This window comes from Brassica rapa, chromosome A05 (genome assembly GCF_000309985.2).
Source record: "Brassica rapa cultivar Chiifu-401-42 chromosome A05, CAAS_Brap_v3.01, whole genome shotgun sequence".
Classification (NCBI taxonomy): Eukaryota; Viridiplantae; Streptophyta; class Magnoliopsida; order Brassicales; family Brassicaceae; genus Brassica; species Brassica rapa.
In genome coordinates this window covers 21,099,117-21,126,633 of record NC_024799.2, presented here as the reverse complement: position 1 = coordinate 21,126,633, position 27,517 = coordinate 21,099,117, and the positions used below count along the sequence as shown (strand labels likewise).

Below are 27,517 nucleotides of genomic sequence, written 5' to 3'. Positions count from 1 at the left end.
CTCTATTTATAGAACATTAAAATGATGAATTTTGATATTAAAAATATCTCCTACAAAGTAAGTCACTTGAAACAAAAAGGATGAATAAAATCTAAGTTATCAAAACAACCAATTAAAACTCAACAGTTATGTAATTTTTATTTGTTTGATTAAAAAAATGGAATCTCCTACCTTCACTTTCTTTCTGAGAGTGTGAAGCACATCTATGAAAATTGATTGGTTCAAGTCTTCTATGTAGATCCCGCATGCATTTTATTCAACTAGTTGAATATATTCAACTGGAATTAATCCACATACTTTTTTACCTTATTTCAACACTCTCGTTGTAAGCTTTCAACGGTTAGAAAATTTATTCAACTACTTCGATGTAAATAATCTTAGAAAGAACAGAAACAGAAACATAAGTTGCATGAAAAACGGAAAAATGATCAATTTCAACCTCAACAATTTCAGTCGCGCCAAATACAATCCGAACAAATGGTCAGTACCAAATACGACATTAACTCAATTATTATTAAAAAAAACTACCTAAACTTATTAAAACATGCATAAATCTACATTGACTCTAACAGAAGTTAGTCAACCGTTAACAAGATAAAACGATGTTGTTTTGATATACGGGAAAAATGTCAATTTTGACCCCAACAATTTCAGTCGTGCCAAATACGACCCAGACAAATGGTCAGTGCCAATTACGACGTCAACTCAATTATAATAAAAAAAACTATCTGAACTTCTTAAAACTTGTTTAAATATACATTAACTCTAAAAGAAGTTAGTCAACCGTTAAGAAGATAAGATGATGTCGTTTTGATATATATGTTTAAAAAATATGTTCATTCCGGGACTCAAACCCATGCCGTGATACCTTTTTAAAAGAGCACACTAACAACTAAACTAAAGTAACTTTTTTGAAATATTATTACAAATTTATATAGACTAATATTCTTCTTTATCTTATCCAATTTAAAACTTTGATGATTGTTTATATATAATTTAGTTATCGTTTAACACATTTAATATTATGAACAAGATATCTCAATGAAAGAAAGGTAAAACGCCTCTATAACATTTTTGAACAAAAGATCACAAATATATAATACTAACTTTGAAAAAAAATTCCACTTAAGTTTAAAATTTTAAAATAATTTATATAAGCAAATTCTATAAATAGCTTTAAATTTTAAGTATATTTAATATAATATAATTATAAATATTTTATTATTTACATTTTAGTAATATATAAGTTTATTAAAGATATGATAAGTAAAAACATGTTAATGTATTTATATAAAAAAAAAGTACCACCGAAGTTTTAAATTGGATAAGATGAAGAAGAATGATAGTTTATATAATTTCAAATTTGTAATAATATTTCAAAAAGTTAGTTTAGTTTAGTTGTTAGTGTACCCTTTCAAAAGAGTATTAAAGCATGGGTTTGAGTCCTGAAATGAACATATATTAAAAAAAAAATATAAATCAAAACGACGTCGTTTTATCTTATTAAAAGCTGACTAACTTTTGTTAGAGTCAATGTATATAATTTAGACACCTTTCAAAAAGTTCAGATAGTTTCTTAAAATTATAATTGAGTTGATATCGTAATTGGTACTGAATATTTGTTCGGATCGTATTTGGCACGACTAAAATTGTTGAGGTAAACTGACTCTCCCCGTGAAAACATGTACTTACATCAACGCAAATTCAGAAAACCAGATAAAAAATGATTTGAACCTACAAAGCCAAGTCGTAGGAACAAGAAAAGAAAATGCATAGACAAAAAAAGGGTTAAGAGAAGGTAGAATGCAAACTAAACGTTCAAAACTAAAAGACAAGTAAAGAATTGCATGAGATATAAATACAACCCATGCGGACAACATCACCTTGATCAGCTTGATCACTTGTTGTATGTGCTAATGAATTTGCCAACAACTATTGAGTTTAGAAACACCAATTTTATCATCCCAGTACACTCTGCTATGAACTTAAGAGACATGACTATAAAGAGTTAGAATGTTACAATTACATCTGGCAGACATGAACCCAAGGTGTCCTGTATAGTTGAATATGAACATTAATAGCTATCTATCTCTACGAAGACAATAACAAAAGCCAGACCAAAACTTCCATGAAACTACTCTACTCCTTCTGGCCTCTGCAGTCTGCTCTATGCCGAAATTATGAAAGTATAGTAGTTCCGAGTCCAATTGTCAACCCGGACTAATTGTTACTAACCGATCAAAATTAAACACTAACCAAAAATTAAACCAGTTTGAATTAAAGCGTATCATGATCTCGAAGTTTAATTTTTGGACAAAAAAAAAATCTCGAAGTTTAATATATGGAAGCCGTTGGGGGAGTATATATTTGTAATTAACAACGCAATATTTGAATTTAGGATGGGCCCTCATCCCCCTCTTTAGTCGTTGAATATTTTTGAAAAAAGGGAAAAAATACGTTGCTTATTTACAAAACTACCCTCAGTAGCTTAAATTATTACGTTAGAAAGCCCTAGCCAAAAAAAATTCAAATTTGAACTCCGCCACGAAGATGCAATCTCAGCCGTCCGTTTCATCATCTGCCTCTTTTACATCACCCATCTCTCTCTCCATCGTCCTCCTCCTTTCCTGCTGAAATCATGCGAATCTAGAGAGAGAAAGTCCGAGTCTGAGTGAGTGAGAGAGAGAGAGAGAGAGATAATTATAACAGAACTCGTCAGTAGCTAGATAAATTTTGAATTTTTTTCGCTGCTCAATTTTCATTAACACAGGCAAGTAAAGTTTCAATCTTTCAGCTTCATCTCTGCTTCCAAAGCCTCTAACTTTCATCAATCCTCATTGTAGGTTTCGTGAAATCACTTAAGTAACGATGTTAAGGGACGCTAAGCTTTCCCGTAGAGACTCAGGCAAGCACGAGGAGATCGAGAACGTCCCCGAGAATCTCCAAGCTTCGTTCTTGTCTCAAGCCAGCAACGACTCCTCTTCCTCCTCCTCCTCCTCCTTCTCTCTACCACGAGCTCCTTTAAACACCATCCACGATCCGTTGAAGGAGTCCCGGAGTAGTAAGATGGATCGAACTCCGTCTAAGCCCAAACCCAAGAACCCAGATCCGGCATTGCCTTTACGGACGCCTGATAACAACAAGCACCGGTTTGGTTGGGGGGAGAAGCGTGGCTTTATGGCTAACACGACTCCTAAGACCGGTAGAGTTGTTGGGAGAGCTAACTCGGAGACCGGTTCGGCTCAGAATACGCCTACGAAGAGCGTGTCTAAGCCTCCTCCGGGGTCTTGTTACAGAGGGAAGCTTGATGGGGCGGGGAGAGCTGGTGGGTATGCGTCGTTGTACAAAGGGTTGTCTAGCTCTGATAGGCAAGTTTCTGGTGTTGTTAATACCGTTGAAGTTCCTCACTTTGACCTTAAGGAGGATCCTTCTTTCTGGATGGATCACAATGTGCAGGTACCGATTCTTTTCTATTGGGGTCCTTTACTGCCATCTATGCATCTTGGTTCATTAGCTGGAACAAAGTTGCTTCGTTTAACAAAATTGTTTTTGATGATGAGTTTATTGAATGTGTTGTAGATTCTTATCCGTGTGCGACCGCTTAATAGCATGGAGAAGAGTATAAATGGGTACAGTAGGTGCTTAAAGCAGGAAAGCTCTCAATGTGTAGCGTGGACTGGACAACCTGAAACACGGTTTTTATTTGATCATGTGGCTTGTGAGACGATTGACCAGGTAAGACTCAGGCCGAAAGTAGACAAATTTGGTTTCCTTTTCTTCGTTGAAATCATTTTTGATTTGTAGGAAAACCTTTTCCGGGTTGCTGGTCTGCCCATGGTGGAAAATTGCTTGTCTGGCTACAACAGCTGTATATTTGCATATGGCCAGGTAAATACTTTATTCTATCATCCCAGAGATGACTTATGAGAATCCTTACAAGGTTTAAGTTCTTAGAATAGGACTGAGTGGATACAGTTTCCTTCTTTGTATTATTTTGCATTTCCTAACTTGTAATATGTTGTTGGGATTGTGTAGACAGGAAGTGGAAAGACATATACAATGCTCGGGGAAGTCGGTGATTTAGAATTTAAACCAAGTCCCAACAGAGGAATGATGCCACGGATTTTTGAATTTTTGTTTGCAAGAATACAAGCTGTAAGAATTTTATGAAATTGCTTTATCGATGTCTTATTAACTTTGCTAATCACATCTTACATTTTTGTTCTTGTTGGCAGGAGGAAGAGAGCAGAAGAGACGAGAGTCTTAAATACAATTGCAAATGCTCTTTTCTTGAGATTTACAATGAACAGATCACAGACCTTCTTGAACCGTCTTCAACAAATTTGCAGGTAAGCTTAAATTATTTTTGGTGGTGAAAGTACACAGATACGCAAGGCTTAGTTTTTTAATGTGTTCTCTCTTTTTTTAGCTTCGAGAGGACATTAAGAGCGGTGTCTATGTGGAAAATCTCACCGAGTTTGAAGTAGAGAGTGTTCAAGACATCTTAGGGCTTATCACACAGGCTAGTTTTGTTGTCTCCCATGCATTTTTGTTTTATGTTTATTGTTTCTAATTATCTTTGGTACAATAGGGTTCTTTGAATCGAAAAGTTGGAGCCACAAATATGAACAGAGAGAGCAGCAGATCACATAGTGTATTTACATGCGTGATCGAGAGCAGATGGGAAAAAGACTCGACAACTAATATGCGTTTTGCAAGACTGAACCTGGTTGACCTTGCTGGATCAGAGAGGTAACTATGTTGCTTTTGCTTGGTATTTCCTTAGAGACCTCTTCTTACATTCTATATTCTGTAACAGGCAAAAAACTTCTGGCGCTGAGGGTGACCGCCTAAAAGAAGCTGCTAATATCAATAAATCATTGTCCACACTAGGGTAACCAAGGAACAGTGAAATCCCCTTGCATACATCGTTTCATCAATTACTTGTTATGCTGAATCTTTCTATTTTATTAAATCTTGATTGCAGTCATGTCATTATGGTTCTTGTGGATGTTGCAAATGGTAAACCAAGGCATATTCCATATCGTGATTCAAGGCTGACATTTCTTCTTCAGGTTAAATTTGAATTCATTGCCGGTTTTTGTTTAAGTTGCAGTCTATCCTTTCATGGCATTATAGCTGTAATCATTTCATTTACAGGACTCATTGGGCGGCAATTCAAAAACGATGATCATTGCTAATGCTAGTCCTTCCGTCAGGTAATCTTTTAACACTAACTTGATCTAGTAATACATAAACTCGTATAGTCAGAACTTTAACTTATTGCTTCTATGGATTATCACTGTGGCAGTTGTGCAGCAGAGACGCTAAACACACTTAAATTTGCTCAGAGAGCAAAGCTAATCCAGAATAATGTAAGTTTGCACTGTTATCCATATTGTAATTGATGAGGGTATGAATCATGTATAACCTTTGGGTAAATATTGTTTCAAATTCTTTAGGCTGTGGTCAACGAAGATTTCAATGGGGATGTCCTGGAATTACGCCGTCAAATCCGACTTCTAAAGGTGTAACATTTTGAACTATCACTAGGTGCTCTTTATGTGTAGCTGTATATAAGCTGAGACAATTTGCTGTTTGTGTGTGTGGAACAGGAAGAGCTTTCCCTCCTCAAGCGCCAGAACATCTCGAGGGCATTGTCATTTGGAACAGCAACAGCCAACATTACAGAATTCCAAGTCGATTCTCCATCGAATGAATTGCAGAAGACAGGACATCAACATGCTAGTAACTCACTTGTGTATGAATCTGGAGGCTGTGTAAGGATGTCTAGAAAGCAGGTATACTGACTTTCAGAAATTTTAATGATTCATATGCCTTTGCCTTGCGATTCTTCTAAACCTCTGTATATATCAGTTGAAATCTTTGGAGATAACACTTGCTGGCTCATTGAGAAGAGAACATGTGGCTGATGCTTCAATTAAGAATCTTGAAGCTGAGATTGAGCACTTAAACCGTTTGGTAATTCCTTTTCACCTACACTGCTCCATCCCCACTTATGTTTTAGAGTCTGAATCTGCTACAAGCCAATTTATCTTTTAGGTTCGGCAAAGAGAGGAAGATACTAGGAGCACAAAAATGATGCTCAGGTTTCGAGAAGACAAGATACAGAGGCTGGAATCACTACTTGGCAACCATATATCTGCAGATTCTTATTTGTTGGAAGAGAAGAATGTGCTGTCAGAAGAGATTCAGTTGCTTCAAGCTAAAATTGACAAAAATCCTGAATTGACACGCTTTGCCCTGGAAAACATAAGGCTTCTGGATCAGCTTAGAAGGTGATATATGTTTAGCAAGTATCCAAACCTAAAATAAAAGAGAAAAATGTGTGTGTGTGTGTGTGTTTTCTTAAGCTTTGTTGTTATGGTACTCGCAGATTTCAAGAGTTCTATGAGGAAGGTGAGAGAGAAATTTTACAAGGAGAAGTCTCGAATCTGAGAAACCAGGTAACACTAGTTAGCACCGTATCTATCCTGGTATGTAATCATTCTTCTTTTCGTTTGCAATGCAATACTTAGCCCTATCTATTGATGTTGCAGCTTGTCCAGTTTCTTGATGAAAACGCTGACCGGCAAAAACATCCTGATGATGTAACAGAGCCACAGGTAACACCTACTTTCATCTTTAATCTTTACATATGTTTAATTAAGATCCGGAGTGAATATGCTTCTTTGGTTGCGTGTCATTAGGCTTGTTGTACTTTCTATTTTATTCCAAAAGTATTTTGGCTTTTCTATGGCGCAGGATGCACTACGCATTAGCAAAGAAAATTATTCACTACAAGAGGAGGTTCATTCACTTTCTTGCTCAGAAGTCATTCTCCTGTTTTCTTTCTGTTCTACCAACTTAATCACAATTTTTTTTATTCTTTTCCATCGCAGCTAAAAAAGACCTCTAACGAGCTTGACAAATGCCGAACTAACCTTGGTTCTTGCCTGGAAGAGAATGCAAAGCTTAGTAGGTTAGTATATCTGATTGACAATTCTTTTTTGTTTCCTTGCATCTGGCCAAAGGACTTCTCATTTTCAACATAGCCGTTATAAGTCTTCTCGCCCATCTTCTGCAGGGAAATCCATGATCTTCAGGCTATGGTCAGCGATATCAGAGCTTCCACACCTGATGAACATAGCTCGAACAAACAAAAGGTCTGCACAATAAGAACAGTGTGGTTTACTAATATGCACAACCATCTGTGACGTTGTTACTTAACAGTTTCATATTGCCAAAAAATTGCAGGCCCTGCTGGAAACTCAAAATGTTGATCGGCCCGAAACACTTGCTGGTCAGCAGGTCAACCATGTCGAAGAAATCATCAAACTGCAGCTTGATTTGGATGTACTGAAAATTATACTCGATGAGGAAAGAACACTACGTGTTGATACAGAGGCGCAAGCAGTTCGCTTGAAACTTAATATGGGAGAGTTGAAGGACCAACTACTTATGATGAGCAAGCAGCAAGAAAATGTAATCAGTGAGCTGCGCGAGACAAAGTCTGTAGTTGAAGCTCTCGAGTCGCAAAACAATACATTGATCCAAGAAGCTGTAGAGTTGAGGAGAACAAAGGAGAAGTATACTGAACTTTTACAAAAGCAAGAGCTTGACATCCCAGTAACGAAGTCCAAACAGTGCAATGAGTTCAAAGATAATCCGGCAGAGGACAATGCAATTAATGCCAAGTTCAGGAAAATGCAAGCATCTCTTGAAAAAGCTAAGAGGTTGAACATGTTATTCAAGAATGATATAGCTTCTAAGGCATGTGGAGATGAAGAAACGGACGAAGTTCAAAGACAAGCCGAAGCTGAAACTGCTGAGGTGATTGTCTATCTGCAGAACGAGCTCGAAGTTCTTCAGAGGGAGGTTGATGATTTCCAGTCAAAAGAAAGCGTGACTGAACAGCAAGTAAAGCTTTTGGAAACTCAGATGGAGGAACTGCAGGATAACTTGCGAGATATGACCATGGATAATGAGCAGTTGCAAGAAAATCTCAGAAGCAAAGAAATGGAGCTACAGATAATTTCAAACGAGATGGAACTTCTCACATCTGAGCTTGAAGAAATTCTGCTGAGTGGGAATGAAGGCCTTACAGATGCATGTTACCAGGCTGATTTAATTTCGGGTTCCTTTCCAGATAAAAGGATATGGATATCTGAACAGGTTGGGGAGCTAATAAGAACAATTTCTGAGAGGGAATCAATGATCGAAGATCTTGAAAGCTGTTTAGAGGATGCCAATAAAAAGCAGTGTGATATAGAGTCCATGTTGAAGTCTCTTAGAGGGGCAGCATTAGTGATGAGTGAAGCGCATCAGAGAGAGTACGAGGAAAAGGAGACACATACTCTCCTCTTGAAGTCGCAGTTGTGCGAGAAAACAGAGGCCGTATCAAGGCTTCTAGAGAAGCTGAAGATGGCTGAAAGTTGGATTTATGAAGCATCAAATTGTGCAACAGCTTCTCTAGTAATCGTCAACCGATATTCTGAGGTAATCGAGTCCCATACTTTTGAGTTGAAGCAAAAGGATGTCCAGCTTGAGGAATTTGCTGGAACCATTCTTTCTCTGAAGAAACAAGTACAAGATATGGAAGCAACCTGTGAAGAATTCAGAAGAAAGCTTCTGGACGAAGAAAAGAATGCTTCTGCTATGGAACGAAAGCTTGAGGAAATTGAGGAGACTAGCATTTCAGCCATGAAAGAGAAGCTTTCTGAGCTCAAGGGTGGCGTGTCTGGGCTAAGATCATGCATAAGCATGTGTCAAGAACACGAGAAATACACTCAGGCAGAGAATTCACTCGGGTCTCCAGCCCACTGTAGTGAAGGACAGGTGAGCTGCAATTTTTCATATTTTAACGAACATGGCTTATTATTATGTATTGTATTGTTCTTAGTCCTTTGCTCGAATTCTTTTTCATACAGGAAGTTGGGACGAATGTAGTTGTCTCGTCTTGCATTGAGAAGACTCCAAACAAGAATCATGTGCAGTCCATGAGAGTTAGCAGTCAGGTGTCTAGTGAGAGAAGTAAAGTGATTATACTGCTAAAGCAAGAAATGGAATCTGCTCTTGTAAGCTTGAAAGAGACTCAAATTGAGATGGCCAGGCTCCAGGAGGAGAAGGAAGAGCTAAAGGCGTCTGAGAAAAGAAGCTTAAGCAACTTGCACGATCTTACTGCACAGTTTTCCAACCTTGAGACTGTGATGATTAGCATGAAAGAACAGTATGAGAACAAAATGGAAGCCACAGATCATAAACTTAAGGTAAGTAACACACTCAGATGCTATGATTTTTCTCTCTTCTTTTTTTCTAACGTTCCCAAGCTATTTTACAGACTTTGGAGCATGAATTTGCTAAGATGAAGCTAGAGGCTGGCCAGGGACATGTAGAAAACTTATGTGTTCTTCAGAAATTCGAGGAGGCTCAATGGACTATTAAAGAAGCAGATATCACGATCAATGAGCTCATAATAGCGAATGAAACGATGAAACTTGACCTGGAGAAACAGAAGAAAAGGGAAAGAAGCTTGGTTGGAGAGAGAAACGCCTTAGTTGACAAACTGCAGGAGCTGGAATCCATAAATGTCAAAGAAAATGAAAAGGTTGAGTACCTTGAGAAGCTATTCGAGTCAAGTCTGATGGGTGTAGGAGATCTTGTCGAAGAGCTGGAAACTGTTGTCAGAAAACTACAAGACGAATCATCTGAGGCCTTGACTGGCATGGCCAATGATTTATCTGATTTGAAGTCTTCGGTTTCAGAAACAAAGTCAGCTAGGTTGTTCCTCGAGGATATCTGGTCAGAAATAATCATGAAGGATTGTGCTGTCTCAGTTCTACATCTATGCCATATGGGGGTTTTGTTAGAAACAGTTACAGGGGTCAACGCCGAAAATGGTCTGCTTCAACGTGGGCTGTGTGAATCGAACTCTTCCATAGCCGGATTAAGAGATAACAATGTCAGGTTAAGAAGGGAGCTTGAGATGTTTACAACGCTCAAGGGTAAACTGCTAGCTGATATAAAGAATGGTTTTGAGAAAGTTTCAAGAAATGAAGAAGCAACTAATCTGCTCACTACAAAACTAAGCAATTTTGAGCAGAAAATTTCAGGTTTACAGTACCAGGAGGAGCTGATGTTGCAAAGATCTGACAGCATGGGGTCTCAGCTTGATATTTTGATGAAAGAAATAGATTTGAGCAATGGGAACCTTGCAGAAACTCTGTTGGAGCAAAAGCTGCATCTGAATCAGAAAAGTGATTTCTTTGACACTGAAGTTCAGCGTTATTTGATGGATCTCTGCACAAAGGATGTTGAGTCACTTGTTCTGGCGCTAACAGTAAAAGAATGTTCTTCTTGTCTCGCAATTCTGGATAAAGAGCTTCTTGATCATCAGGCCTTCGTTGAGGATCTCAAAGAGAAATTGTTTGTTTCCAAGGTGGAGAGTGAGCTCAAAGACCTCTGTCTGGTTGATAACAAATTGGAGACCGTTGCAGTGAAACAAAAGCTGACCGAAGCACAAAGACAGATCAAGGCTCTCTCGTCAGATCTTAAACACAGTGTGCAAAAAACCGTCGAAATGGATGAAGTAAACAAGGGTTTTGGAGAAAGGGTCTTCTTCTTGGAATCTCGCGTTTCTGACCTACAGCAAGATTTAGAGATGAAAGATTTTGAACTTCAGAATCTCCAACATTCACAGTCGATTGCTGCAGGAGAACTGGGTATCAAAGAAAGGGATATACAAGTTTATGCTGATGCTGTCAGTGCGTTGAAGGATGAAAACAGCTCTCTTAAGCACACGTTTATACATTTTGGTGAAGATCAGTCTAAAGCATTAAATGTCAACAGCTTAAGCATTGCCAAATGTTCTGAAGGTAGCAGAACACTGGAGAAACTAACCAGGGATGGTCTGGTAATCTCTGATCAGATGTTCGAAGTGATATGTGAAAACGCCAATAAAGCTTCGGAATTCGCAGATGCTGTTCAATCTTTGCAGATTGATGTAGAAGACTTGCTGTCTGAAAATCTGAATCTCCAGGATGAGCTTTTGCGAAAGGATGATGTTCTGAAGGGGTTGTCTTTTGACCTCAGCCTACTACAAGAATCTGCTTCCAATTCCAGGGACAAGGAAGATGAAACAAAGGAAATCATGGTACATCTTGAAGCTTTGGAAAAGACACTAGCTTCTAGAACCTCTGAACTAGAAGAGGCTGTTTCTTTCGCCCAAATGCTTGAAGTTCAGCTGCAAGGGAGCAAAGAAATTATCTGCAACCTTGAAAAGGATACTGAAAAGGCAATGCAGTGCCGAGAGCAGCTGGCAGCAGAAAATAAAGAAATTAGAGCAGAAGCTGAAGATCTCTTGGCAGAGAAAAGCTCTCTAGAGGAGGAGCTGATCCAGACAAAAAAGGTATCTGAGAGCATGGAGATGGAGCTCTTTAATCTAAGAAATGCTCTCAGACAACTGAATGATAAAGTTGAGTCTACCCAGAGCAAATTAGATGAGACCATCGATGAGAGGGATAATCTACAAGATGAGGTTTTGTATGTGACAGAAGAACTTGGGAAAATGAAAGCTGAGGCTAAAGAATTGGAAGTTAGAATCATAGAAGCTCAAGAGGTAGGCGGTAATCTTAACAAAACATGTACATTTCTCAACCCTTTTTGCATTGCTTACTAAAACTTGTTTCTCATCTTTTTACAGATTGCTGAGTCAAGAAAGATGTATGCCGATCAGAGAGAAGAAGAAGTGAAGCTACTAGAGGGATCAGTTGAGCAGCTTGAGTATACTATCGATGCACTTGAAAATAAGGTAAGGATTAATCATTTTTTACTATTGAACAGCTTAGTTTAGTCGCTGTGTTTACTTTTCTGATGGAGGCGTGTTTTCAATAGGTTAACGTTATCAAAGATGAAGCTGAAAGACAGCGTCTGCAAAGGGAAGAGCTGGAGACAGAGCTTCACACCATACGCCAGCAGATGGAAAGTGTTAGAAATGCTGATGAGGAAATGAAGAGGTTAGAAAAACATTAAGCAACATAAACTGGTATATGTTTAAAACAACTCATTTCTTTATTTTTTTGTGGTCAAAGAATTTTAGATGAAAAGCATATGGATCTTCAAGAAGCTCAGAAGCATATAGAAGCGCTTGAGAGAAAGACGGCTAATCAAATGACTGAGGTAACATTATTGTGCTATTTTAACAGTGGTGGATTCTTAAAGTCAAGTCACAAAATTACTGTTGATAATGTGTATGTTTACTCTACAACAGATTACTCAACTCAGCGCGCATATCTCAGAATTAAATATGCATGCAGAGGCTCAGGCTAGAGAATACATGCATAAGGTAAAGATAGTTCCTTATAGATTGCTCTTTTTTCAAAAGACTGGCGTTACTTAGACCGTTCTATTCAAAACAGGTTAAGGAACTGGAGGCAATGGCTGAGCAAGTAAAACCAGAAATTCATGTTTCTCAAGCTGTGGACTCTTCATTGAGTAAAGGTTCAGGGAAGCCTCGGGGTTCTGGCTCTCCTTTTAGGTGCATAGGGTTGGGACTTGCCCAACAAATGAGGTCTGAGAAGGATGAGGAGCTTGCTGCTGCAAGGCAACGAGTTGAAGAGCTTGAAACTGTAGTTGCAACCAAGCAGAAAGAGGTAACTAGTTGAAAATGTGTTGTACTGATACATTTGGCATCCATATAGTATTTTTACCTCTTCTTTGTTGCTACCAGATTTTTTTATTGAACTCAAAACTCGCCAAGGTGGATAGCATGACCCATGATATTACTCGAGTTATGCTCGGACTCAAACAGAATTGTGCAGTAAGTAACCGTTTCTTCTCTGGTCTTGTACCTGAACTATATTCAGTCAATGATCTCTATATCTTCTTCTCTGTTTCTCTTCTCAGTCATTATTGGATAGTCAGCAAGTATCAAAGATAGCAGAGATGCTTCAACGTTATAGTTCAGATTCACGGGAAACGGTATTTTCTTTGGAAGAATGATTAATAAGTTGTTCATACTATAATCAAAAACCTGTTGTCTGAGTCTTTCCGTATATAGGATTTTGAAGTCTCTCAGCTCAAGCGGCAACTCAGTGAATATAATGAGGAAAAGCAAGGGTAAGCAAGTGAATTACTCTGTCAAGTTTTAAAGAGAGGAAGATGGTTTTTGGCTCCTTCCAGATGTTTTATCTTTACAATGGCTTGATGCAGATGGCTAGAGGAGATTGAAGGAAAACAGACAGATTTAGTTACGGCACAGATAGAACTGGAGGAACATAGACAGCATGAGCAACTGCTCAAGAAAGAAAACGAATTCCTGAAGGTTAGAAAATTAAAAACATTGGCGCACTATTATACCGTTTTAGTAGCACAGAAAGTGTCTAACTCTTCTGACTTTTCAACAGAAGGAGAATGTTAGTCATAAAAGAAAACTAATGGAACTTGAAGGAGAAGTGGAGAAGCTTTCATCCCAGCAAAAGCCCGAGTGGACTCGTGATGATGCTAGAATCAAGGCAAGAAGAAATCTCTAACTCCCTCAGTACTTGTCTGTGTATTTTTTAGTCACTTTTCTTTTTTCTAGTACTCACTACCCTTTTATATATCTCATCATATGCAACAGGAAGAAAACAATGTGTTGAAACTTCAGCTTGATGAGCTCAATCTGAAGTTACGAAGAGCGGATGTGAACATTTCTCGTGCTAAAGAAGAGCTTGCTTGGTACCGAGCATCTACAGGAAAGAACCAACATTCAAACTTTGAAAAGATGCATCATTTAAGTACCAAACTGAAGGAAAGCGAAGAGGAAAGAATGCAGCTGGGTAAGCAGCTATTATGTCTCTCCACCAGTATATTAAAGGTAAGAGAACATCATGGTTTCTCAGTGTAATCAGTTTTCTAATTCCAGTTATCTGAAACTTGTTAACCTATAATGCCTTCTAAACATCATCTTTGTGTGGGTTTAAAAATTTCCTCAGGCAGCAGGTGTAACAGGGGAAGATATCACAGACATAAACCCTGAAGTTGCTGAAGAGGCACTTGAACAGCTCAAGACAAGAGTTGGTTTACTTGAAAGTGAATTGGATCACTTTAGATTAAAGGTAAACATCTAGTTCGATTGAAGCTTCAATCCTGTAGCCTTTTGCAGATGTATTCATAAGAGAAGTTTGTAAAAAATCTTGATGCAGGGAAAAACAAAGAGCAGAAGAAGTAGAAATCCTGAGAGGGGGATGCCTTCAATGCCTTCGCCTAGAAGAAGATCATGGAGTCAGAGTCCAAGAAAGATGTCTCAGGTTCCTTTTTTCACTTCTGTAGACAGGTGAAAGAATGATATGTTTGTATGAGTAAAACTAGTGTTTGTAAGATTCATGTATGCTTAAAATGTAATTTGTAAATCATATTGAAAGGAATGGACAGCATTTTTCTCATCCCAAAACAATGCATTAACTTGATAAGATGAGATGATAACCCTGCTAAACCATACTGGCATGAATTAGTGAACCCAAAACCAGTTCAATACCATCTATTTTACTAAAAAATAATAATAACATGTGGAAAGACTTGGATTGTAAGGATGGTCAAAAGAGATATCCATATTTACACTTTCTATTTAGAAATTGAATAATCAAAATTTGACAGTATTGTATTGGATAACCAATATATAAACAAACTCAATTTATAAAAATATGAAATCATTAAAACATGCCAAGGCACTAATTGGATGGTTTAGATTATATAATCTTTGCTAGTGTAAGTAAAAGTTAAGGGGATGCAACTTAGGAAAAAAAAGCAATTAATTCGAACCATATTTTGAGTGATTAGAGAGAACTATACAGTATTGCAAACATTTATTTCCAAGAAAATTAATAAACTCTTTGCATAGTTAAACGTTTTTCTTGGGTTCATCCTAGTGTAGGTTCACCAATCAATAGGATTTAGTTATTTCAGAAAAGAAATAAAATAATAAGAGTTTGTCAAATTATATTATGATTTTATAATAAATAAAAATAAAAAGTAATTACGAGAATTTTTTTTGAATATTGTTAACGCTGTCAGCAAAAAAATAAACATAAACCCTAAATACTAAACTTTATACCATTGGATAAACTCTAAATTCTAAATCATAAACATCAAAAGCTAAATAAAAACTCTAAATCCTAAACACTAAACCCTGAACTTTTGGGCATGGTTTAGGATTTATCCAAAAGTTCAAGATTTAGGGTTTAGTGTTCTTAAGATTTTGGTTTAATATTTATGATTAAGGGTTTGTGTTTTTTGGTACTGTTTGGAAACATGGATAGCAATATAAATGAGCGTTGTTTGAAAACATAAATAACATTATAAAAAAGGAAAATGTTATTTTAGTAATTTCATTATTTATCTTTCCCTATTTCACTTTTTTAATAATTTTATTAATTATATTATCTTAAAAAATACATCACATCATTAATTATATTACCATAACAAATAGTGCAAAATATTATTTATTAGTTAATCAACATTAACTTTGTGCCAATTATAAAATTAAATATGTAAAATAACTTGATTTTACATATGGTTAAACGTTCGATTTAGTTTTTTTTCTAATTTTTTTTTAATTTCAATTGGTGAAAATTATGTATCCAAAAATATAATTCAAAGACATATTTTGTGAATAAAATAATAACTTAAATCAAAACAATAAGAATGTATTACATTTATTGTCATTAAATTTTTACTCCATACAATTATTTTATTAAATAAAAAACACTTTCTTTCACTTAATTTAGCCAAACTCATAGAAAAAAAAATACTTTTTATTAGTTTATAAAATTAGTTAGGCATGAAAATTAACTATCCATTTAGGTACATGTTGTTTTTTTGGGTATCATTTTTTTTTGAAATTATACCCCTCTTGAATATTATAAATTTATGTGTAGATTTTGAGTTGGCTCATTCTCGGTTTGGATGAGTTTTGTTCTGATGTATAGGAACCTATAAAATATATAAATAAATAATGTATATGAAACGAGTTTGGGTATTTGTACCAAAAATAACCATATTACTCGATTCAGTCCACGTCTTTTAAATACAATTAGTTATATTACGACTCATATAAAATATATGAGATTAATTATTAAAAAATTTATGTATAAAAATGTATGAACCAATATCTGTGCATCAATCTCTAGTTCTTATTATTTTGTTTCATTTTTTAAAAATATAACTAAATAATAAACCTAGATGTCCGATAAAAACTCATCAATTTCATCATTAGTAGTTTTGGCGATGAAGTTTCTATCTTTCTGCTGATCTTTAGTAAATATTTGCCTTGTTTAGATTTTACGAAAGATATTTTTATTTGATAATCTAATAATCGAAAACGTCTAATTTCTAGGTAGAGTGGTTAGCAAAGATATTATTTTATATTATCAAACAATTAACCCTATATTTATATAAACTGAAAGAAAGAAATAGGGTTTTATTTGGTTGAGATAGAAGAAGGGAGGCAGCTCTCTTTCTCAAGATGGAGCATTCACGTTATTCATTTAAAATCAGACAATTGCGTTCACATTTGTATCTAACTTGTCATCCTCCTCGTCCAAGAATCCATTCACCTTTTACGCCATACTTGAACAAGAGGTAGCTTTAATTAGGGTTTCCATTGTGAACTAAGAACGAGTCAAAGTTGATTCATTTATCTTGTTGGTTTTGATCATTTTCTTTCCATTCTTAATAGAACGCTTACTCCTCTCCCAAGCTTGCCTTCAGATCTATCCCCCAAGCAGGATTTAGGTGAATTTATGAAAGAACTCTCACAACTCGAATCAGTTTCAGAAAAAGTATCAAAATTAGTAGAGCGTCTTAAGGAACTACATGAGTGTAAGATCAGAATAGCTGCAGGTATTTTGTACCTCTATTTGAACAAATATTTCTATTTCCTTCTCGACAATTTCTTGAGTTTTTTTTTTTTGCTTTCTTTTTCTCTTTGTTTATATTAATTCTTGCAGTCCGTGTTCGTCTTGACAAGAGGCACAGGATCCTTAACGAGGAGAAACTGAGAATTGCCGAGATGAAAAGGCTTATCGCTGAGGAAAAAAAGATTATCGCTGAAAAAAAAAAGGAAATAGCAGAGAAGAGAAGGAAATTAAATCAACGAGAGTCTCACAGAGATGCGTAGGTAGCATTAGATCAAGTCATCAAAGAGATGCAAAAGTAAGTTGAACAATACTGATTTACATCAAAGGATTGACTAAGAATTATTATAATAGTGATTGTTTCTTAAATATTCTATTAGTATATAGATTAATTAATGATTACTTTGTTCAATATTGTTTAATGCAGGCTCAACGCAAAAACGAGAACCGAGGATCACTATAGTCTATAGGTTTAGATATAGTTGCTCACAATAACGTTCCACTAAATTCTTACTTATTGTTTTTTTATTCTTTCACTTAAACAAACTATTGTCATGTATAAGAAACTTGAAGAAGGTTTTATGAAAATCACGTTTGTCAAAACTTGAACATCACGATTTTAATGTACATTAGCTCGGATATATGTTTGATGTAATTATATGTTTTATTTATTGTAAAAACGTTCATGTTATTGTTTCATATGTTATTAGTTCTGACATTGGTGTATCTTATTTTTGTTGTAATTTTTTTCTTTTACTTTGTAAACTAAACATAAAGTGTATAATATTAGAACATTTATTTGAGATTTAATAGTTTTATTAAATAAGAAAATCTGAAATTTGTGATTTATAGCTTATTTTAAATTTTTGTTTATATAGTTTTACAGAAAAAAACGCTAGCAAATATACAACCAATTGGAAAAGTAACCCCAAAAACATATATATATATAGCCTAATTAGATGAATTGATTTGTGCCATTTTGTTATGATTTTAAAATATTTATCATTTGTGACCGAATAAATAGTGGATATGAATCACATAACTCAGCTGTGTCTTAACTACAACTCATCCAAATTTTACAGAAATCAAACCGTCGATGTATAAGTCAGCATTAACTTGTGTACGTAAGTCAGTCGTTATCCCATAAATCAACCAGATTTCTGTAAATCAGCCGTAACTAACGGCTGATTTATGTTCTTAAGTCAGCCGTTTTCTCTTATGTCAGCCGCAACGTAGCAATAATTAACTCAGCTGTAACGACGTATATAGCTCTTTATGGTCGACTTAATGAAAACACATAACCGAATTCTTACGTGGGGCCGGTTTTTGATTACCTGACATTAAAATGTAATTGCATTCTTGTAAATTCGTTTTTTTTTTCATAACATAAAAAAAGAGCACACTTGGTATTTAAAAAAATACCGGTAATAAAAAAAAAAGATATGTATGATTCTAGTCAATTGTTCTAAAATATTGTATATTTGAGGAAACTTCCCTATGATATAATACAATGGTGAACGAGAGAAAAACAAATATATATACTTTCTATTTGAAAATTGAATGGATCAAAATTTGAGATTTGACTGTATTGTATTGAATAACTAATATATAAAACAAGCATTCCAAAAAAATACTAATATATAAAACAAGTGCAATTTATAATATATGAAATCATCAAAATATGCCAAGGTACTAAATAGATGGTTTAGTCTATAAATTATATAATCTTTGCTAGTGTAAGTAAAAGTTAAGGGGATGCAACTTAGGAATAAAAGCAAAATAATTCCAACCATGTTAGAGAGAACTACAGTATTGCAAACATGTATTTTCAAAGTAAATTAATCGACTCTTTGTATATGTTAATACCTACGTCAATTCCAGTGGACATTCAGTTTTTTGCTATCACAAAATTTCCATCAATTTCATCATTAGTAGTTTTGGCGATAAATTCTAGTTTCTAGATTTTTCTTTGGATCGTGTAGACTTTAGAACATCTCCAAAAGATATTTTATAACTTCAAATATGAAGTATTTGTTCTCCAGAAAAAAACTTCACGAGGAGTGGAACTCTATATTTGAAGTTTCACTACTCAAAACTTCAAATTTGAAGTTTCATATTTTATTTGCATTTTGATTCCTATAATCACACATCACTTTTATGATTCATAAATATTTTTTCGTTTATTGTTTTAATCCTTAAAAAATTATATCTTATAAATATTTTAAAAATTTTGTTTATAGATTTAAAATTTTACACATAAAATTAAATAAAACTTTAAAATAAGATTAAAAATTTTTAAACTAGATTTAGACAACAATAATATACAAAAGAAACATAACAAAAATTTTTTTAAAAAATTACATCGAAACATAACTATTACACAAATTTAAATATTACAACAACACTAATAGTCAGGTAAGTTTGATCAGGAACCTTCAAATTTTCAAATATTGTCTAAATATTTTTGTGTAACTAAATATGGTTGTAGTTGTTGTTTTTGATGTTTTTTTTGTAAAATTCTTTCTTGTTCATATCGAAATATATTCACGAGTATTAATATCATCGAAAATAAATTAGTCTTTTAGCAATATTTTATGTTTCTCTTTTAATTTCTTGTTCCGATCTAATGTATTTACAACTATCAATATCACCTGATTTTAATAACTTTACCTCGTAATCTACAAAGTAAAAATGAGGAGAGCTATTTTTTACTTTGAAATGCATTAATAGATCATATGTGCTTTACAAAAATTATTTAATGGAATAATAGGATATTTTATTTGAAGTTTAATATTAATTAAGTTATTTTTAGTAAAAAATATATTTCAATAGAATATTTTATTAATTAATATTGTTGTAATATGTTTATATATGTGCTACTTATTTATATAAAAATTATGAATTCAAGCTAGTGATAACAAATATAAAGACCATATTATAAAATTCAAATAGTTTTGAAGTTGAATTTGAAGTTTTGGTTTTGGAGAAGAACATCCTTAAATTTCAAATATAGAGTTTTGGAAACTTTAAAATAGTTTCTTTTTGGAAATGCTCTTAAATCATTCTTGGAAGAATATTTAATTTGTTTAGATTTTACCACAATGATATTTTCATTTGATAATCTAATGATCGAAAACGGTATCGCCTATAAATCTATAATAATCTAAAAATACGGATAATTTCTAGGTAGAGTAGTTAGTAAAGATGTTATTTAATATTATCAAACAATTAACCCTATCTTTATATGAACTGAAAGAAAGAAATAGGATTTTATTTGGTTGAGATAGAAGAAGGGAGGCAGGTCTCTCTCAAGATGGTGCATTCGAAATCAAACAATTGCGTTCACATTTATACCTAACTTGTCATTCTCCTCGTCCAAGTATTCACTCACCTTTGAACGAGAGGTAGCTTTAATTAGGGTTTCCATTGTGAACTAAGAACGAGTCCAAGTTGATTCATTTATCTTGTTGGTTTTGATCATTTTCTTTCCATTCTTGCAAGCTTGCCGTCACATCTAACCCCCAAGCAGGATTTAGGTGAATTTATGCAAGAACTCTCACAACTCGAATCAGTTTCAGAAAAAATATCAAAATTACTTGACCGTATTAAGGAATTCCATGAGTGTAAGATCAGAAGAGCTGCAGGTATTTTGTATCTCTATTTGAAAAAGTATCTTTATTTGATTCTCGTTAATTTCTTGAGTTTTTTTTTTTTTTTTGCTTTCTTTTTCTCTTTGTTTATATTAATTCTTGCAGTCCGTGTTCGTCTCGACAAGAGGCAAAGGATCCTTAACGAGGAGAAACTGAGAATTGCCGAGATGAAAAGGCTTATCGCTGAGGAAAAAAAGATTATCGCTGAAAAAAAAAAGGAAATAGCAGAGAAGAGAAGGAAATTAAATCAACGAGAGTCTCACAGAGATGCGTAGGTAGCATTAGATCAAGTCATCAAAGAGATGCAAAAGTAAGTTGAACAATACTGATTTACATCAAAGGATTGACTAAGAATTATTATAATAGTGATTGTTTCTTAAATATTCTATTAATATATAGATTAATTAATGATTACTTTGTTCAATATTGTTTAATGCAGGCTCAACGCAAAAACGAGAACCGAGGATCACTATAGTCTATAGGTTTAGATATAGTTGCTCACAATAACGTTCCACTAAATTCTTACTTATTGTCTTTTTATTCTTTCACTTAAACAAACTATTGTCATGTACAAGAAACTTGAAGAAGGTTTTATGAAAATCACGTTTGTCAAAACTCGAACATCACGATTTTAATGTACTTATTGCACTGATTTAAGAAACGGGTTAGCATATTAGTTATAAATAATTGGCTGGTTTACAATGGCATAGATAAGTTGGTTTACTCACAAATGTATATATATATATATATATATATATATATATATATATATATATATATATATATATACACGACGTGTACTCATCATCTTCACCAATGAACAACAGACCTTCACATTTCTTAATTATCCAATTTCTGTCACTTATATTTACATAATTAGATTGGCGATATTATTATTATTATTATTATTATTATTATAGTAGATTAATTGTGATTATTCTTGGTTCCTATAGTTATGAAGACCCAAATCCAGAACAAGAATTGAGGATAATAGACGGTTTTAACTATCTAACTAGATTTTGACCCGTGCAACCGCCCGAGTGTTTGTTTTTACTTTTCTATACATAAATTATTGTTTTAGAACATAAGTGGTATATATTTTTAATCTTAATCATATACTTAATTATTTATATAACTATTTCAAATACAATAATTTTATAATTTACATGTTATAATTAATTAATTGTTTAAACCGTATGTATTTACCACTTCTTATTATATATTTATTTTATTTTATTTGCATTTAGTTATTAAGCAAATTAATATATAAATGAGAAAATATATTTAAAAATTATTTTGTATTTAATTTATGCTAAATTTTGACCTGTCTTTCAAAACTAGATTTCTTTTTACCAATATAGATAATTTATTATTATATATATAAAAATCTAAGATATGTTAATTTTTAGACATGTATTATATAGTTTGTTAATTTTAAGTTGTTCTATCATCATATTATATTTTAAATAAATAATTTATATTTATGAAAATAAAATTTATCAATTGAATATAATTTTATCATATTTATTTTAGTATAATAATTATATTTTAACATGATCATGACTATAAAGTAGATAAAATAGGATATAATTTATTTATTTTCATTTTTAAATGATAACTTAAAATACATTAAGTTATTGTTTAAATATTTTTACACAGATTTATTAGAATTTTTAAAATATAATATATAAATATAAATATATATTATATTTAAAATGAAAATATATTATGATTAAAGTAGTTACAAAGATTTTATATTATTAACTTTAAAGAAATACATGTTAATTTTTATACATGTATTATATAGTTTGATAATGTTAACCCATCTACCAACATATTAGATTTTATTTTTGTACATAAGTATTTTATAATTACGAAAATAAAATAAATATATATAAATTTAATCCAATTTTATTATATTTAGCTCAATATAATAATTTTATTTTAATATGATTGATTATGATTATATAATAAATAAAATATTATAGATTTTTTATTTTTAATTTTATATAACTGAATATATTAATATATAATAATATTTTAAACTAATTTCGAAATTAGCAAAAATATTTAAATATAATTTCGAAAATGAAGATCTTGTAAAAATCTTTTTAAACAGATTTGTTAGAATTTTAAAATAAATATATTTATATTTAAAATGAAAAGATATCAAAAGATATTATGATTAAAATATTTTAAAAATTCTATTTATTATTAATCTGAACTAAAATGTAATATAAATTTTTATGAATAGGTCCATTAGGTCCATTTAAAAAATAAATCACACATGAATCAAGGTTGTGACTTCTGTTTTAATATGTAAGATTATATTTTAACATGATCATGACTATAAAGTAGATAAAATAGGATATAATTTATTTATTTTCATTTTTAAACGATAACTTAAAATACATTAAGTTATTGTTTAAATATTTTTACACAGATTTATTAGAATTTATAAAATATAATATATTAATATAAATATATATTATATTTAAAATGAAAATATATTATGATTAATGTAGTTACAAAGATTTTATATTATTAACTTTAAAGAAATATATGTTAATTTTTATACATGTATTATATAGTTTGATAATGTTAACCCATCTTACCAACATATTAGATTTTATTTTTGTACATAAATATTTTATAATTACGAAAATAAAATAAATATATATAAATTTAATACAATTTTATTATATTTAGCTCAATATAATAATTTTATTTTAATATGATTGATTATGATTATATAATAAATAAAATATTATAGATTTTTATTTTTAATTTTATATAACTGAATATATTAATGTATAATAATATTTTAAACTAATTTCGAAATTAGCAAAAATATTTAAATATAATTTTGAAAATGAAGATCTTGTAAAAATGTTTTTAAACAGATTTGTTAGAATTTTAAAATAAATATATTTATATTTAAAATGAAAACATATCAAAAGATATTATGATTAAAATATTTTAAAAATTCTATTTATTATTAGTCTGAACTAAAATGTAATATGAATTTTTATGAATAGGTCCATTAGGTCCATTTTAAAAAAAATTACACATGAATCAAGGTTGTGACTTCTGTTTTAATATATAAGATGAAATAACTATCTTGAAATGAACCTGGTTAGGGGGAAAATGGGTTTTTAATTCCTCAAGTATTTTAAATTAGCACTTTTAATACCCAACTACAACTTATGCAGATTTATTCCCAAATTTATTATTAATTATGCAAAATTAGACTTTAATAGATCGGACGTTAACTCATCGTTAGAGGCGTTAATTATAATTAAAAAAAAAAAGAGAAAGGGAACGACTTTTGCTTTCAAAACTCAAGAACCCTAAAATTGATTTTCTCTGAGAAATTTCGAATCAGATTATATATGTATATTAGTTAGGCATCTTTTGTTTGGTTTACCTCGTGCTTTTGAAAATGGTATCTACTATTCAATTGTTCATAATGATTATTGAAATATTTAAGCTAACTGCATCTACCCATGAGCACATTATCTCCTCCTCAAACTCATGTTGATTGTCTCCTGCATATTCATTTTCATGTGTTCTTCCCTTTTAAATTCTTTATTTTTTTTGGGTATTATTTTAACTCTAATTATTTATAGACGTCTTTTGGATACATAAATTCAGTTTTGGTAAAATCTAATCAAGATTAGACACACATATATCATCAGTACTTTAACATGAAAGTAGCAAGTGAATGTTGTTATTAATCATACATGAAGAAGAAAAATATCTAAGGAACATAAAAATTGAAGTACAGAGATTACTTTTACTACAAGGCATCAAAGAAACTACAAATCATGGTCCCTTCTCGTAAAAGCTAACTCTGCAAGTCTCTTGAGCTGAGCATGAGGGTCTTCTTTCATTTCTATCCACTTCTCTTTTCAGATATCTGCACCTGAAATACCAGCGAGACATTAATGCGTCCTTCACATCTCTACACAGATAGACGATCTTGCAAGGGGAGTCGTTGATTGTTTCTTGCAGCGAAAGCAACGGCATGTGAATGGAGAACATCCTCCTCGGTGATGATGACAAGTTGGTATTCTTCATGTCCGGTGTTTGGCTATACTAGAGCATGTGTATTATTGGATAGCAAAGAAAAATTCAAAACGAAAACTATCCAAAGAAAAATTAATCCACTGAAGAAACAATAATGTGGTTTTGAAAGTCATGTAGAAACCAGAAACAATGCAAACCCAAACATAAATACTGTAAACCAAAAATCTAAAAACAGAGTAAATCGTTTTTTTTATAAAACTGAGTTAACAAAATAATCTCAAGTGAAATGTGAAGAACACAAGCTAGGAAGAGAAGCCAAATCCTCCTTGTGATTCTTGAGAAGGTTGAGAAGTTTGAGAAGCTCCAAATGACAAAGACTCTCCCTACAACAAACAATCAAAGTTTTACACGAGAAAAAATTGACAACACAATAAGAAAAGAAGTTAAACGAGACAAACAACCTGTGCTTTCCTTGGACGACCTCTTGGACGCTTAGGTGGAGGAGCTGCAGTGGGATTAGGACACCTAGTCTTGTTGTGACCTTCTTTGCGACAGTTTGAGCATGTTCCCACACGACCATGCCGTGTAAGCTTATGTGGATTAGTGGCTGACTCATGAGGACCTTTCCTCCTAGCATGTGTATTAGGCCTTCCTCGATTGAATCTTGAAGGAGGATGTAGCATGGGTAATCGACCTAAGCGTGGCCACAGTTTCATACCTTGAATCGGTTTCATACCAGTATAATATAGTTGGCGCCATGTAGAGGTGAGGTAGTAATCTGATACATAATTATTGAGATTCAGCTTTGTTGTTGTGATGACACACATAGCATGCATACAAGGTAGTCCATTCAACTGCCAATAGCCACAACCGCATGTTTTCTCCTCCATATTTACGGTGTAAGCATCACTGTGATACTCTATTTCATGTGAATGTCCTGTGGTCATATACCTGATGCAATCCATAGCTTTCTGCCTATTCAGTTCAATCTCCTTGTCTGCTCTTGGTGTGAACCTCTTATTCCACCTATTAGTTAACAAAGTTCGCTTTGCATTCCTGACCATATTCTTTCTCCTAACCTCTGTCAGCATATCAAGAAGCGGCTTCCTCCTTGACTCTCTAACACTCCTATTGAAGGACTCAGACAAGTTGTTTAGATTGTCATTGCAAAACGATCCAAGCTTAAAGAACGCCCGAGACCATGTTGTTGGAGCAGTACTTTGCAGAGACTCATAAGCTCCAACATTATACTTCTTCAGTGCCTCTACGTTATCCCTAAAAGCTGCTGGTGTGTAGCTCCTTGCTATTTTCCAGAAAAGACGTTCAAGCTCTATGTCTTTGTTTGTCTTCTTCCAATTCTCAAGAATGTGTCGAGCACACATCCTATGCTCAGCTTTAGGAAGCTCTTCATGAACCGCATTTAGTATACCCTGTCAAGCAAATAACATATACATAAGTATAAATCATTCCAACAATATTTTTTAAAAAAAAATATATATATATATATAACAAGACTCACCCTGTGTTTGTCTGAGATTATTGTACAGTTTGATCCATCTTCAAGCTCCAAATCATTTTTCAAGAGTTGCACAAACCATAGCCAATTAGGATTGTCCTCCACTTCAACCACAGCCCAGGCAATAGGAAATATTCTATTATCCCCATCTCTGCCAACTGCAGCTAGCATTTGCCCTTTTATATCCCATTTCATAAAAGCATCATCTAATCCAATGATCGGCCTACATGACTGCCTCCAAGAAGTTTTCAAGGCTTCAAAGCAAACATAAAGACGGTAAAATCTTTGCATGCTTCCTGGCACTGGTCCTGGGATTGTCTCAACCTCCATTGTTGATCCCACATTTGATTTAAGAACCTCTTCTTGGTAATCCCAAAGCCGAGCAAAGTTTCACAGCCTTTCACAGCCTTTCTTCTCGCTGAAAGCACTGATTTAGCTCTTCGACATTGTTCGGGTGAGACAATCATATTGTACTCCCTCTTTATCTCATCCACCATCTCCTGTGACTTAATTTTAGGATTAATTCTAAGCCTCTCCTCAAAAATCTGCCCAATTGTTCCACTCTTCAAAAGCTTTGTGTAACCGGATCTTACACAAATATGACTGTCATTGTACACTTTCACCATTAACTTGTTTCTGCCTCTCTCAAAGGAACAATAGACCCTCCAAGGACACTTTTCTTCTACATGTTGTGTACAGTGGGCACCAAGCCGATCAGATGAAGACTTGTAGAACTTAATATCATATTGTGTCTTCAAAGAGTACTTGAGAACAGCGTACTTGAACTCCTCAGCAGTGTTAAAAGTCTTTCCTAGCGCAAGAATGTCATCAGGCCCGTAGTTGAATTGCCTGCCTTCTTCTTCCACATTCCGATCATCACTGAATAAAGGATCTGGAATGTGATCATCGTCCCAAATATCATCGCCACTGTCATCGTTAGCATCATACAAATCATCTCCATATTCTTGTGCAGCAGCTTGAAAGTGAGAAGACAAGTCAGTCTCTCCAACCTCTACTTCGAATAACTCATTCTCCTTATATCCAGCCCTATCTTCAACTATAACCTCACAATCATCTCCCTCAACAGAAGAAGAATCCGACTCTGCAATCACCTCTTCGTTATGAATCTCTTCTACTTCTTCAACAATATTAGTTACTCTTTCTTCAACAACAACAGGACTATAACAAAAATTAACGTACTTAAGTAATAAAAAAATTACTGAACTCAGACATGATACAACAAAGCTTAAGTGATTACCTTTCAATCTCTGTCGAATTAGGAATTGTGGGCTCGTCATAAAGAGGTGGTGCCCTCTGAACCGGAAGTTTATTCCGTTTTCCACTAGGGTTTCCGAAGAACATTTTCACCATACTGATTCGAAATTGCTTTGAGAAAATTAATTTTAGGGTTCTTGAGTTTTGAAAGCAAA

General features: G+C 33.4%; 2 protein-coding genes and 1 long non-coding RNA gene across 9 annotated transcripts; 2 read left to right on the top strand and 1 right to left on the bottom strand.

Moving 5' to 3' along the window:
• The first annotated feature begins 913 nt into the window (after positions 1-913).
• On the top strand, positions 914-14,450 carry LOC103869496 (kinesin-like protein KIN-12D). Of its 2 annotated transcripts, XM_009147582.3 has the most exons (37): positions 914-2,770; positions 2,844-3,456; positions 3,580-3,735; positions 3,805-3,888; positions 4,036-4,155; positions 4,236-4,349; positions 4,430-4,522; positions 4,592-4,752; positions 4,820-4,894; positions 4,988-5,075; positions 5,161-5,219; positions 5,312-5,375; positions 5,463-5,528; positions 5,616-5,801; positions 5,878-5,982; positions 6,064-6,299; positions 6,398-6,467; positions 6,561-6,626; positions 6,760-6,810; positions 6,903-6,982; positions 7,088-7,166; positions 7,258-8,838; positions 8,931-9,269; positions 9,341-11,617; positions 11,702-11,809; positions 11,893-12,014; positions 12,090-12,177; positions 12,269-12,343; positions 12,417-12,650; positions 12,728-12,817; positions 12,904-12,978; positions 13,058-13,116; positions 13,210-13,321; positions 13,404-13,511; positions 13,619-13,855; positions 13,974-14,096; positions 14,184-14,450. In XM_009147582.3, exons 2-37 carry the CDS (start codon positions 2,869-2,871, stop codon positions 14,316-14,318), a joined length of 8,304 nt encoding a protein of 2,767 aa, XP_009145830.1. In that variant the 5' UTR covers positions 914-2,770; positions 2,844-2,868; the 3' UTR covers positions 14,319-14,450. The 2 variants fall into 2 exon arrangements, with proteins under 2 accessions (XP_009145830.1, XP_033148822.1); XM_033292931.1 differs by lacking the exon at positions 914-2,770 and having other exon boundaries at positions 2,869-3,456; positions 6,766-6,810.
• Positions 14,451-15,341: 891 nt separating this feature from the next.
• Positions 15,342-21,748, top strand: LOC117134240. Of its 6 annotated transcripts, XR_004458455.1 has the most exons (4): positions 15,342-17,190; positions 17,320-20,536; positions 20,648-20,852; positions 20,982-21,748. It is a non-coding gene; the product is annotated as an uncharacterized LOC117134240 (long non-coding RNA). The 6 variants fall into 6 exon arrangements; XR_004458453.1 differs by having other exon boundaries at positions 15,342-16,617; positions 16,715-17,190; positions 17,320-21,748; XR_004458452.1 differs by having other exon boundaries at positions 15,342-16,878; positions 16,986-17,190; positions 17,320-21,748.
• A 3,125-nt stretch (positions 21,749-24,873) lies between these two features.
• On the bottom strand, positions 24,874-27,458 carry LOC117134391. Its single transcript, XM_033292698.1, has 5 exons — positions 27,346-27,458; positions 26,445-27,266; positions 26,091-26,322; positions 25,033-26,001; positions 24,874-24,954 (listed from the first exon to the last, which is right to left on the bottom strand). Exons 1-5 carry the CDS (start codon positions 27,456-27,458, stop codon positions 24,874-24,876), a joined length of 2,217 nt encoding a protein of 738 aa, XP_033148589.1.
• Between the last annotated feature and the right edge of the window lie 59 nt (positions 27,459-27,517).

What these genes read in the sequence shown, in the direction of transcription:
- LOC103869496 (XM_009147582.3), top strand. Translation starts at nt 2,869, where the DNA reads ATGTTAAGGGACGCTAAGCTTTCCCGTAGAGACTCAGGCAAGCACGAG. An exon ending in CGTCTTCAACAAATTTGCAG is followed by an intron (nt 4,350 to 4,429) that starts GTAAGCTTAAAT and finishes CTCTTTTTTTAG; the next exon opens with CTTCGAGAGGACATTAAGAG. An exon ending in TCTCCACCAGTATATTAAAG is followed by an intron (nt 13,856 to 13,973) that starts GTAAGAGAACAT and finishes AAATTTCCTCAG; the next exon opens with GCAGCAGGTGTAACAGGGGA.
- LOC117134391 (XM_033292698.1), bottom strand. Translation starts at nt 27,458, where the DNA reads ATGGTGAAAATGTTCTTCGGAAACCCTAGTGGAAAACGGAATAAACTT. An exon ending in AATTCGACAGAGATTGAAAG is followed by an intron (nt 27,267 to 27,345) that starts GTAATCACTTAA and finishes TTTTTGTTATAG; the next exon opens with TCCTGTTGTTGTTGAAGAAA. An exon ending in TTTGGGATTACCAAGAAGAG is followed by an intron (nt 26,323 to 26,444) that starts GTTCTTAAATCA and finishes AACTTCTTGGAG; the next exon opens with GCAGTCATGTAGGCCGATCA.